The sequence below is a fragment of the Peromyscus eremicus genome, chromosome 1, assembly GCF_949786415.1.
Source record: "Peromyscus eremicus chromosome 1, PerEre_H2_v1, whole genome shotgun sequence".
Lineage (NCBI taxonomy): Eukaryota > Metazoa > Chordata > Mammalia > Rodentia > Cricetidae > Peromyscus > Peromyscus eremicus.
In genome coordinates, this window is record NC_081416.1 from 176,368,633 (window position 1) to 176,381,457 (window position 12,825).

The window sequence follows — 12,825 nt, forward strand, 5'->3', positions numbered from 1 at the left end:
TTTTATCACCCTCTAGCAGCCCTGGGAGCTGGTCTCACAGGCTGCAATACCTCACTCCATGTGGGTGGGACTCATTTCACTTCATGTAGCCTGTGGATCAAGAAGTAGAACTCTCAAGTACCTCTCCAGCCCCATGTCTGGCTGCACTGTTCCATGATTCCCACCAAGAAGATAATGGACTAAACCTCTGAAACTATAAGCCATCCCCAATTAAATGTTTTTTTCTTTATTAGGGTCATCATTGTCATTGTATCTTATAGCAAAAGAAACCCACAAAGACCAAAACTGGTACCAGGGATTGGAGGATTGCTGTATTAGCTGGACCATGATTTCATTTGGAGGAATTTGGACTTTATGACTATGAATTAGAAAGGCAATTGTATGTTTAATTGGCCATCGTTATAAGGACATGGAAGAGGGTGATTTGAATTGTGATAAGTTTTGGATTAATTACCTCTTGCCTATTATTGATTCTAATATGTGGTTATTAGTGTTTGCTCTTATTCAGATTTATAATGAAGAGGAGCAAGATGAGCAAGGAAAAATAAAAATAAATATACAATTTGAGGATAAAGGGAGCAACAGAAAGTGGAATGGAGCTCAGTCTTGTGTTCAAGGAGATAAAAGTATTGTGGAATAGAATAAAAGGAGTGGTGAACCTAGGGCAAAATCCCACCATATTAAATTTCTAACTTGTGAAAAGAATTTAAAAGAAAGCTTAGAGCTATGTATGGTGTTGCATGCCTTTAATCCCAACACTGCAGAAGTGAAGGAAGAAGCATGTTGATCTCTGAGTCTGAGGCCAGACTGGTCTAAGACTAAATTCCAGAAAAACCTGCCTTATGCAGTTATAGAAACCATCAATAACAGATCTGATGAAGATATAATCTAAAGATCTTTGAGTTCAATGACAGCACCATCGACAAAGAAAATTTCAGGACAGTCAAGCTTCTGTAGAGAAAGAAACTATGAAAAACAGTAGGCTGGTGAAGATGTAGTTGAACAGGGGGTGTGTTTCAGCCCAGAAAACAGTAGAACTTGGCAGCTTTGGCCATGTAGTACTGGTATTAAGGTCAATGATTAAACAAATAGATAATGTAGTCTCCCACTAAGATCAAGGGAAGCCACTGAGGGCAGGAAACTTTCAGGGAGGCTCCTGCATTGAGACCTAGTTAGGCCACTGTTTGAAACGTGAAGTTGCAGCCTACTTTGTCTTGGAGATTCCAAGATGTTGGAGATGCCAGAATAATGGGATACCCACAGAGGAGAGCTGCTAACAGAGACTAGAACCAGCCCAAGGGAGAGAACTGTTTTGCAATCAATAAAGTTGAAAAGACTTGGAGATCTGAAGAACACTTTAACATCAGACATGGAGATGAAGAGTTTGGACTTTGAACAGCTGGTTTTTGGTGTTTCATTGATCCAGTATTTCCTCACTATTCTACCTTTCCTCCACTTTTGAAGAGTAATTATATCCTGTTCCATTTTATGTTGGAAGTATGTGGTCTTTTTTTGAAATTTTGATTGTATTATAAACTAAGTTACAGTTAATGGATTGCATGAATCTCAGAAGAGATTTTGAAAACTAGATGTTTAAACATTGTTGAGACTGTGATAGAGTATGAAATCAGACAGAAAGCATTTTGAATTGTCATGGCAACAAGGCTTTGGGGGCCAGGGAATGGAATGTGATTATTCGAATAAGTATGGTGCTAAGGACTTATGTGACTGAATGCTTGGATTATAGTAAGTGGCATTACTAGCAGGTGTGGCCTTCTTGGAGTGGGTTGGCCTGGTTGGAAGAAGTGTGTCACTGTTGGGGTTGTCCTTGAGGTCTCATGTGCTCCAGCTATGCTGGCTAAGTTCACTTCCTATTGCCTGGGAATCAAGGCATAGAACTCTGAGTTACCTCTCCAACACCATATCTCCCTACATGCTGCCATGTTTCTCACAATGAAGAAAATAGACTAAATTCCTGAAACTGTAAGCCAGCCAAAATTAATTCTTTTCTTTTATAAGAGTTGCTCTGGTCATGATGTCTCTTTATAGCAATAGAAACATTAACTAAGACATGTTATTATTATGGCAGGGTTATTGTCATGCAGCTTTGTATTTGCTTGAACTAAACAGACCTAACTAGTTTTCCACAATGTTATAGTGACATTCACAGATAATGCTAGGCTATGGATTTCTTGGTTTATCTATAATCATGTCCAAGTTTGTTTTATGAATCCTTTTTCTTTCACTTTTTGTTAATTTTTATTTTTGTTTTGTATTTAGTTATCTTAAAAGTTGCTGATTTATTTATGACTTTTTAATATTTACTGTTTTGTTTGACCCAAACGTTCTTCTCCCCATCTCCTGCTCTTATTCCAGCATAGCAGTTTTACAATCATTATTTTTCCATCTTTACTCATATCATATATGTTTTCTTACCTTTACCAGCCTCTTATAGAGGCTCCTTTTAACCATATTGTGGACTCTTTTCTAGTTTTCTGGGCTCAACACATTCATCCCACATAAACACATGTTTCTAAACAACTACAAGAATGAAACCATGCTGAGACAGAGGATATGCTTGTGATTCCTGGGCCTGTATTGCCTCACTTAATAGAATACTTTCCATTATTTTGCTGTAGCCATTTCCTAGCGTGTTCTACAGTGCCAGTGCATGGAGAAGGGGAAACTTCTAGTATCTGGTAGTTCCAATGGTCTCAGCTCATCTACTCAATTTGTTTTAACTTTTTAAGATTCCAAGATTCACTGCCAATTCTACATGTTCTTGATTGTTCAGCTGATCATCTCACATGGCTGATGAGTATGTGGAGTAACAGTGTCCTTCCTAGGGTAGCTTGGTTCAGCTTGGTACTGATTCAAAGCTGCTTCTGACTACTTCTTCAAGGGGAACTCACCCCACTTAAAATGATTTCACATGTATACTCCTGCAGAAATAAAATATAGTGTCCTGAGAGTTTCCTCCCTCTGAACTCCACTGACGGACATTCTAATACACTGTTTTCTTTCCTACCATTTCAACACTAGACTAATGAGTTGTACATGATTATGTCAGACAAATTTTCAATAGACATGAAAGATTTTTCCCTAGTTAGTATTCATCAGATCTTGTCCTTCTCCTTGCAATTTTTGCTGGCATATTGGGCCTATTTTCATTCTTTTGTGTATTCTGTAAGATTTCATCATACCAGATATTCCCTTATCTGTTATAGCCCTGTCATGAGTACATATTTGTGTGTGTGTGTGTGTGTGTGTGTGTGTGTGTGTGTGTGTGTATGTGGTATGGTGTTTCCTAAAGCTATTTCTTAACTTAATATGATGTAAATTGTCTCAAGAACCATCAATCTAATGCATCATATGATTTTAATAATTTTTTAGGTATGACTGATACAGACTAAAGACCTAAAGACCACTCAGCATGACCACAGTCAAAATTGAGAGTCAGTACTACGTGGGCTTGGTGACTACATGGAGAGAAGTACTTTTCCCAGAGCAGCCTTAAATGCATTTACAAGGTGCTGTTATGGGAAAAAAATGCCAGAAATCTATATCTTGTTTGACAGTTGGAAGGAGGAAGTAACACAAGCAAGAAGATTAATAGAGGCTAGAAGTAGGGCATTAATTTGCACATTTTGACCCCACAGTTTCTAGAACAGGTCTGGGTAATTTATAATGGATATTTTATAGAGGGGGTAGAAAAAGGGGTGTTAGTTTCAGCCTAACACAAAGATAGCTCCACCCATGATGAGATGGAGGAAACTTTACCTGCTCACAAGACCATATATCTATTCTTAGTGGTATTATAAAGTTCTCATTACTTTTCTTTCGATTCTAGATGAGATATACATTAAGAATTGAAATATTTAATGCTTGTGATCATTATTGAAATTGTATTCTATTATAACATGACTAGCAAATCTCAGTATCTTCCAGAAGGCTTGCATTATGTTTGTTTGTATGGGCTGTTACATTTTACTGTTCCTCACAGGTGAACACCATGTTGTCTTGCATGACCATTTTCTCTGAAACTTGATGGATCTCCTCTCATCATCTTGTACATTGTGAGGTATTATGAAACCTCACAGTAACATACATGGGAAGTAACTACTCCTGTCAAAAATTTGGGATGAGGTCTCTTTAAGTGGTCAGGGATAGCCTTGATCTCCTGAGATTAAAGGAACCTTTGCTTCAGTCTCTGAGTTGGTGCATGGAATAAAGGCTACTTCCTCCATCCCAGGCTATAAATATTTGTCATTAATTATGCTGAGAATTATCAGGGCCATATTCTAAAAGAAATTTTGCTGAATCACAAAATGGATTTCTGGAATCTGGCAATCAGAATCACTTTCTTATCACAAACTACAACTGGAATTCTGGGAAATTTCTCTCTTATTTTGTTCTATCTAGTCCTTTACTATAGAGAATGCACATTAAAGCCCACAGATTTGATTATCATGCACCTAATGGCATCAAATGCCATAATCATTCTATCTTCAGGAGTGCCCCACACAATGAGAGCTTTTGGATTGAAGGAGTTCTTGAATGATTTTGGATGCAGGTTCCTAATATACATTCAGGCATTTGGACGGAGTGTGTCAATTGGTACCACTTGTCTCTTGAGTGTCCTCCAAGCCATGACCATCAGTCCCAGGGAATCCTGTTGGAGGGATCGTAAAGTCAAAGCTGCAAAGTACATTGGCTGCTCCATTGCCATCCTATCGGTCTTGTATTTGTTGATAAATTTCATCTTCTTTATATACCCTTTTATCCAAATGAATAGCAAGAATGTGACAGGAAAACGAGACTTTGGATACTGCTCAGTTGTAGGGAGAGATGAAATCAGTGGCTCACTCTATGCAGCATTACTTGTGTGTCCTGAAATCTTCTTTTCCGTGATTATCACCTGGTCCAGCAGCTCCATGATTGTCATCTTGTACAGACACAAGCAGAGTGTTCAACACATCCGCAGCACTCATGGTTCCAGCAGAACCTCTCCTGAGTCCAGAGCCACCCAGAACATCCTGGCCTTGCTGGCTACCTTTCTGTTTTTTTATACCCTCTCCTCCATTTTACGAGGCTGCATTGCTGTTCTGCATAATCAAAATTGGTGGCTTGTAAATATCAACAGATTCACTTCTCTGTGTTTTCCATCTTTTGGACCCTTTGTTCTTATGAGTCATTATTCTATTCTGACCCGATTCAGGTTTGTATGGATGAGGAATAAGACCTCTTAATCTTGTTGTAAGTATTTACACGATATGTCTTGCTTTGTAACTGGTTGTTTAGTTGTCCATCACTCTCAAAACTTTGATACAGAGAGTTAAGTGGGTAACACCTAATCTTTCTAACATTAACTAAGATGAGTATGGGGATTTTGTAATCTGGTTGAAACAGCAATTTGGATGAGATAATCATAGTTTCTGAGGTCGATTATGCTCTTCAACTTGCAGCTGGGAGAGTCTTCCCATTGCCTATTGATGTTTAAAGGAGCCAGTAAAAAAAAATCCTGTCAGTAAAGCACCACTTCTTACTTTCTTCCTGTCAGGGTATCTTGGCTGCTTGATGATTTCACAGACATCACTATGTACTACGTTGTAACAGCAAAAAAACTGAAGCTATAGCTGACCATGGATTTGTTCTTCATGGGGTACTGGTCCCATCACAACACTTTAGCTTTCACCAATTCCAAAAAAATTATGTTATTGTCTTTCACCTCATATATAAATCAATTCAAATTGAATGATGGTTTTGACATGATCATGAATTTTGTTTGCCAGTATTTTATTGAGAATTTTTGTATCATCGGTGATATTGACCTACAAAATTTCTTCATTGTTATTCTGTCTTTATATGATTTGGCATCATAGTAATGCTTTGAGCTTCATCAAAAACTTTTGGGAGACATTAATAAAACCATTATGAACATCAGTTTTGTGGTTTCTAAAAAATCAAAATCAAACAACTATTGACTCTGGTATTTCAGTTATGGGCATATACCCAGAGAACTCCATATCATACCATAGAGATATCCATTTTCACTGCTTCTGTATTAACTAGAAATAGAAATATTTACTATTTATTAGATAAGAAATTTGTAGGGATCTACATATCCATAAACAGATAAAATGGTTCATAAGAGTTTTTCTCATTTGACTTAGAGGACCATGTTCTCCTATGTCATCCATTCTCTCCTGCTCTTTATCCTCTTTCCATCTCCAATTCATCAGGATTCCCTCCAATCTGAACACAGGGAGAAGATGGAGACAGCCCATTTGCCAGCCCTGACATCAGAAGTTCTTTTAACAAAAATCCAACAGCCTTTCATCATAAATAATATGGACTTAATAAAACCCACTTAATAAATGTTTTTTAATTAAAAACCATCTAAAATTTGAACAGCATGTGTGTGATTGGGTTGGGAAGTTATCTAATATATCCCTTGCTGATTTTCCATTAACTATGTAGTGAAGGCTCTCCTTGAAGTACAGGTTGTGATGTTTATCACTGCTGGATCAGGAGCAGGCATGGCTTTTCTTGCTTCAGACAAAACAAGCAATCACAATTATGATGGTTTACTTTTTCAATTATTAAAAATGAAAACTTGTGAGTTTATGTTAGACATGAGAATGGAAGACATGTTAAAACAAGAAAATTTATTGAGCTACAGAGGACAGAAAAAAAAACTTAACATGATTTGGTTAAAAGAATCTGAAAATAACTGATAAGGACTGTACAGTCATGGGTAAGAGGTCAATAGTGTAAAATAAGGTCATGGAGGAGATGATAATCCCTAAAACTTGAGCATCACATCATAGCATTTGCATCTTGGACACAGAGGATGTAGTATATGTGGGAAGCTGTATGTGTTTGGTGGAACAGAAGAAGGGAATGGAAAACATGAATGTTGGATAATGAACTGAAGTTTAGAAAGATCACTCCTCAGTGCTTGGGCTAAATAAAGATGTTCCCAAAATGCTGACAAAATGAAGTTGTGGCACAATAGATATGAGAAGGTGTGGGAACTAGAAAGGATGATGAATGTATAGTGAATTTCTCTATGTCATAGGGACAGAAAGATGGTGGATATAGATCATGTTTTGATAATGACTGCATGAGGATTCTGAATTAGTTTGTGACCGCAGATATTGGACTATAATGCAAAGAACTCCTCAGGCTTTATAGAGTACATTTGATAAATTCCAGCTGTTCTGAGTCCAAGTACCTCCTATGCTTAGTTATAGACACGATGATAGCTGCCACTATGCAATGGGTCTTCTCAGACACGGGGGTGTTAGATTTTGAACTGTCTGATACATATGAGCCTGTACTTGGAAATAGCCATTTGTAGAGACCCATAATACTGTATAATTAATATCCTATAATATAAGACTTAATAGAAAACAATTGCCATGTTATGTTCTAATATACCCTGGGTAACAGTGTAGGAATGTCCAGATGGGGAGAAACTGTAGACCTAAAAGTGTCATCCCAGCCTCAAATCACAACATCTACTGCTGGACATTTTCAGGCTGACAAAGCAGGTACTCAAATACTGTTTTAGTGTGAAATTCAGCAAATCCATCTGTACAGATTCCTTAAAGATGCCTACTCTGATCACTATTCTCTTCCTGAATATTCCAAAGCACAGATTCTCTCAAGCTCTTGAACACTGACCAGGAAGCATCTCTGCTGGAGAGCATTCATATAGCTAGAAGATACTATGTAGATTTTCAGGGGAAATAACATCATTGCTCTTATCTCTTACTGGATCCTTCATACTTTAATCCTGACATGCCAAGCAAGAAGTGCCCATTCATACACATATAGAAAGGGTAAATACTTCCTGAACAGATTCGAGACCTATTTTACAAGAGTGAATTTCATGCCTGACACTGTCATCTTGGATAAAAGACCATGGCTTGGTAAATCATAACCTTACTGTAGAACCTGCTATTGTTATTTTGTTTTGTTATCATGTTGTCAAATTGTCTTCTTGATATTATGTTTATAACCATACACTTGGGCAGCTCTAAACCTTTATCCAGGAATATTTGTTTTGCAAATGGGCATCAGTCAATTGAGAGATGCATAACCACTCAGAGTGCTGAGAGTAAGAGGCTGTGAGTGCTAACCACTGAAAGGGATGTACAGTCCATACTCCCTTCTCCCATGCTCCTATGCACAGATTTAAAATAATGTTTACTTTTACACTATTCATCAATAATTGAAGTTTATTAATGGATATTTAATGTATAGCATAAGACTGCTTTTGTTATGTGTAACACATCTAATGTTCACAAACACTCCTAAATATGTCTAACACATCTAATACTCCCTGCTTTATACCTTTCAGTAATGTTGGTATATTAAGTATGTATAAGTTACTTTTCTAAAGCTGAGGACAGACTTCCTGAAAGAACAACATGCTGGGTGTTTTATTTTGCTCTAATTTGAAGCCTGCTGAGGAACTGGCTTGTGTTCTGAGCCCTTTGTCAGGTCTCATGCAGCTTGTGTCCTAGAACCCTGGCTAAGTGAATAAAGGAATGAAGAAAGGACAGACTCACAGACACACATACAGAGAATTTTAGATGGGGTGGTGTTCTCTTATACAGCTACCACTGCAACCTGGAATGTCATCATACTCACTAAATACAACCCATGGCAAAATGTGACTTTTGTCCATAGCAGGTGTTTGTATGTGAACAGTTACAGGCTGTTAATATTTGAGCTGAGGAAGACTACTTGTTTATCTTCTCACACACAGGTCATTTATTTATGAACTTTCAGAAACCAAAGGGAAGCTTTGCCAATCCTCTATATGAGTAATGGCTTTACCAATTTATAACGTGCTAATTGGTTATAGAATACTTAAGAGACCATGTCTGTGCCAAAACACATTTAGTCTGGCCTTGGTTTCAGATTTATAATGGCTGCAAAAAAGAATTTGGAAATATTACTGTTTTTTAAAGGAAATTCATTTCTGGTTCTTGACATGGAGCCAACTAATCATAAAGAGTGAGGTTATGAGTCTTAGAGGAGAATCTGGTACTATCATGTTATTAAACAGCACAATTCCTAAACACATGGCAAATTTATATCCTTATAACCACAGATAAGCATAGGCCTCACACATCATCAGAGAAATGTGCTTTACAACAGATGGAGTCCAATAGGGAGAACTATAACAAACCAAATTGCTGAGAACAAGAGGCCATGTGTTGCCTGGCCTCATCTAATAAATCTACAATATAATAACTGCACCTCAGCCTCAAGAATCATAGTGCAATAAAGGTTGGCAAGATTATAAGAGCCATAGGAATGGGAAGATTTCTGTGACAGCATATCTCCTAGAAATGTCAGAGAAGCTTCACCCATGAAGTCTCATCAATGTGGCTTCCAAATTAAGACTTAAACAAGGGTGACATTGATAGACATGCAAACATGGGAGGGGTGAATCTCATGAGGTCCCAGAATAGACAGACAGCTACACACAACCAATGAATACTGAGAACAGAAGAAATAGTCTTCTCCAGGGATTAACCTACCAATTGGCCATCCCATACCATTGGTCAGCTTTGAAAAAGAATACATACAAGTAACATTTTTTTTTTAATTTTTATTTTGCAATACAATTCAGTTCTACATATCAGCCACAGATTCCCTTGTTCTTCCCCCTCCCGCCCCCCTCACATTCCCCCCAGTCCGCCCCCCATTCCAATCTCCTCCAGGGCAAAGCCTTCCCCACAGACTGAGATCAACCTGGTGGACTCAGTCCAGGTAGGTCCAGTCCCCTCCTCCCAGGCCGAGCCAAGGGACCCTACATAGGCCCCAGGTTTCAAACAGCTGACTCATGCAATGAGCACAGGAACCTGTGCCACTGCCTGGATGCCTCCCAAACAGATCAGGCCAATCAACTGTCTCACCCACTCAGAGGGCCTGATCCAGTTGGTGACCCCTCAGCCATTGGTTCATATTTCATGTGTTTCGGTTCGTTTGGCTATTTGTCTCTGTGTTTATCCAACCTTGGTCTCAACAATTCTCGCTCATATAAACCCTCCTCATTCTCGCTAATTGGACTCCCAGAGATCCACCTGGGGCCTAGTCATGGATCTCTGCATCCAGATCCCTCAGTAGTTGGATGAGGTTTCTAGCACCACAATTAGGGTGTTTGGTCATCCCATCACCAGAGTAGGTCAGTTCGGACTGTCTCTCGACCATTGCCAGGAGTCTGTTGTGGGGGTATCTTTGTGGATTTCTGTGGGCCTCTCTAGCACTTTGTTTCTTCCTATTCTCATGTGGTCTTCATTTACCATGGTCTCCTATTCCTTGTTCTCCCTCTCTGTTGTTGATCCAGCTGGGATCTCCCGCTCACCCAAGCTCTCTTTCCCTCGACCCTTGCTCTTCACTACCCCCACTCATGTCCAGGCTGTTCATGTAGAACTCATTCCATTTCTCTGTCATTGGGCGATCCCTGTGTCTTTCTTGCGGTCCTGTTTTCCAGGTAACCTCCCTGGTGATGTGAGTAGCAGTCCAGTCATCCTTGTTCCACATCTAGTATCCTCCTATGAGTGAGTACATACCATGTTTGTCTTTCTGAGTCTGGGATACCTCACTCAGGATGATTTTTTCTAGATCCATCCATTTGTCTGCAAACCTCATGATGTCATTGTTTTTCTCTGCTGAGTAGTATTCCATTGTGTATATGTACCACATTTTGTTTATCCATTCTTCAGTTGAAGGGCATCTAGGTTGTTTCCATGTTCTGGCTATTACAAACAATGCTGATATGAACATAGCTGAACAAGTGCTCTTGTGGTGTGGTTGAGCATTCCTTAGGTATATGCCCAAGAGTGGTATAGCTGGATCTTGGGGGAGATGGATTCCCAATTTTCTAAGAAAGTGCCATATTGATTTCCAAAGTACAAGCTTGCATTCCCACCAGCAGTGGAGGAGAGTTCCCCTAGCTCCACATCCTCTCCAGCATAAGGTGTCTTCAGTGTTTTTGATCTTAGCCATTCTGACAGGCGTAAGGTGGTATCTCAGAGTTGTTTTGATTTGCATTTCCCTGATAATTAGGGATGTTGAGCAATTCCTTAAATGTCTTTCAGCCATTTGAGTTTCCTTTGTTGAGAATTCTCTGTTTAGTTCTATAGCCCATTTCTTAATTGGACTGTTGGGCATTTTGATGTCTAATTTCTTGAGTTCCTTATATATTCTGAATATCAGTCCTCTGTCAGATGTGGGGTTGGTGAAGATCTTTTCCCATTCTGTAGGCTGTCGCTTTGCTTTGTTGACCGTATCCTTTGCTCTACAAAAGCTTTTCAGTTTCAAGAGGTCCCATTGATTGATTGTTTCTCTCAGTGTCTGTGCTACTGGTGTTCTATTTAGGAAGTGGTCTCCTATGCCAATGTGTTCAAGACTACTTCCTACTTTCTCTTCTAGCAGGTTCAGAGTAGCTGGATTTATCTTGAGGTCCTTGATCCACTTGGACTTAAGTTTTGTGCACGGTGATAGATATGGATCTATTTGCAGCCTTCTACATGTTGATATACAGTTTTGCCAGCACTGTTTGTTGAAGATGCTTTCTTTTTTCCATTGTGCACTTTTGGCTTCTTTGTCAAAAATTATTTGTTCATAGGTGTGCGGATTAATGTCAGGGTCTTCAATTCGATTCCATTGGTCCACATGTCAGTTTTTATGCCAGTACCAAGCTGTTTTTATTACTGTAGCTCTATAGTAGAGCTTGAAGTCAGGGATCGTGATGCCTCCAGAGGTTGTGTTATTGTACAGGATTCTTTTGGCTATCCTGGGTTTTTTGTTTTTCCATATGAAGTTGAGTATTATTCTTTCCAGGTCTGTGAAGAATTTTGTTGGTATTTTGATGGGGATTGCATTGAATCTGTAGATTGCTTTTGGTAAGATTGCCATTTTTACTATGTTAGTTCTGCCTATCCATGAGCATGGGAGATCTTTCCATTTTCTGACATCTTCTTCAATTTCTTTTTTCAGGGACTTAAAGTTCTTGTCATATAGGTCCTTCACTTGCTTGGTTAGTGTTACCCCAAGGTATTTTATGTCATTTGTGGTTATAGTAAAGGGTGATGTAGCTCTGATTTCCTTCTCTGCTTCTTTGTCCATTGTATATAGGAAGGCTACTGATTTTTTGAGTTGATCTTGTATCCTGCTATGTTGCTGAAGGTGTTTATAAGCTGTATCAGTTCCTTGGTGGAATCTTTGGGGTTGCTCAAGTATACTATCATGTCATCTGCAAATAGGGAAAGCTTGACTTCTTCCTTTCCAGTTTGTATCCCCTTAATCTCCTTATGTTGTTGTCTTATTGCTCTGGCTAGAACTTCAAGTACTATATTGAATAAGTATGGGGAGAGCGGACAGCCTTGCCTCGTTCCTGATTTTAGTGGAATTGCTTTGAGTTTCTCTCCATTTAATTTGATGTTGGCTGTTGGCTTGCTGTAAATTGCCTTTATTATGTTTAGGTATGTTCCCTGTATTCCTGATCACTCCAAGACCTTTATCATGAAGGGGTGTTGGATTTTGTCAAATGACTTTTCAGCATCTAGTGAGATGAGTATGTGGTTTTTTTTTTGAGTTTGTTTATATGGTGTATCACATTGACAGACTTTCGTATGTTGAACCATCCTTTCATCCCTGGAATGAATCCTACTTGATCATGGTGGATAATTGTTTTGATATGTTATTGGAGTCTGTTTGCCAGTATTTTATTGAGTATTTTTGCATCAATGTTCATGAGGGAGATCGGTCTGTAGTTCTCTTTCTTTGTTGTATCCTTGT

The 12,825-nt window shown here is 38.8% G+C and overlaps 1 protein-coding gene across 1 annotated transcript; it reads left to right on the forward strand.

The window, feature by feature from the left end:
- The first annotated feature begins 4,319 nt into the window (after positions 1 to 4,319).
- Positions 4,320 to 5,249, forward strand: LOC131902573 (vomeronasal type-1 receptor 4-like). Its single transcript, XM_059253598.1, has one exon. It carries the CDS (start codon positions 4,329 to 4,331, stop codon positions 5,247 to 5,249), a length of 921 nt encoding a protein of 306 aa, XP_059109581.1. The 5' UTR covers positions 4,320 to 4,328.
- The last annotated feature ends 7,576 nt before the right edge of the window (positions 5,250 to 12,825 follow it).

What these genes read in the sequence shown, in the direction of transcription:
- LOC131902573 (XM_059253598.1), top strand. Translation starts at nt 4,329, where the DNA reads ATGGATTTCTGGAATCTGGCAATCAGAATCACTTTCTTATCACAAACT.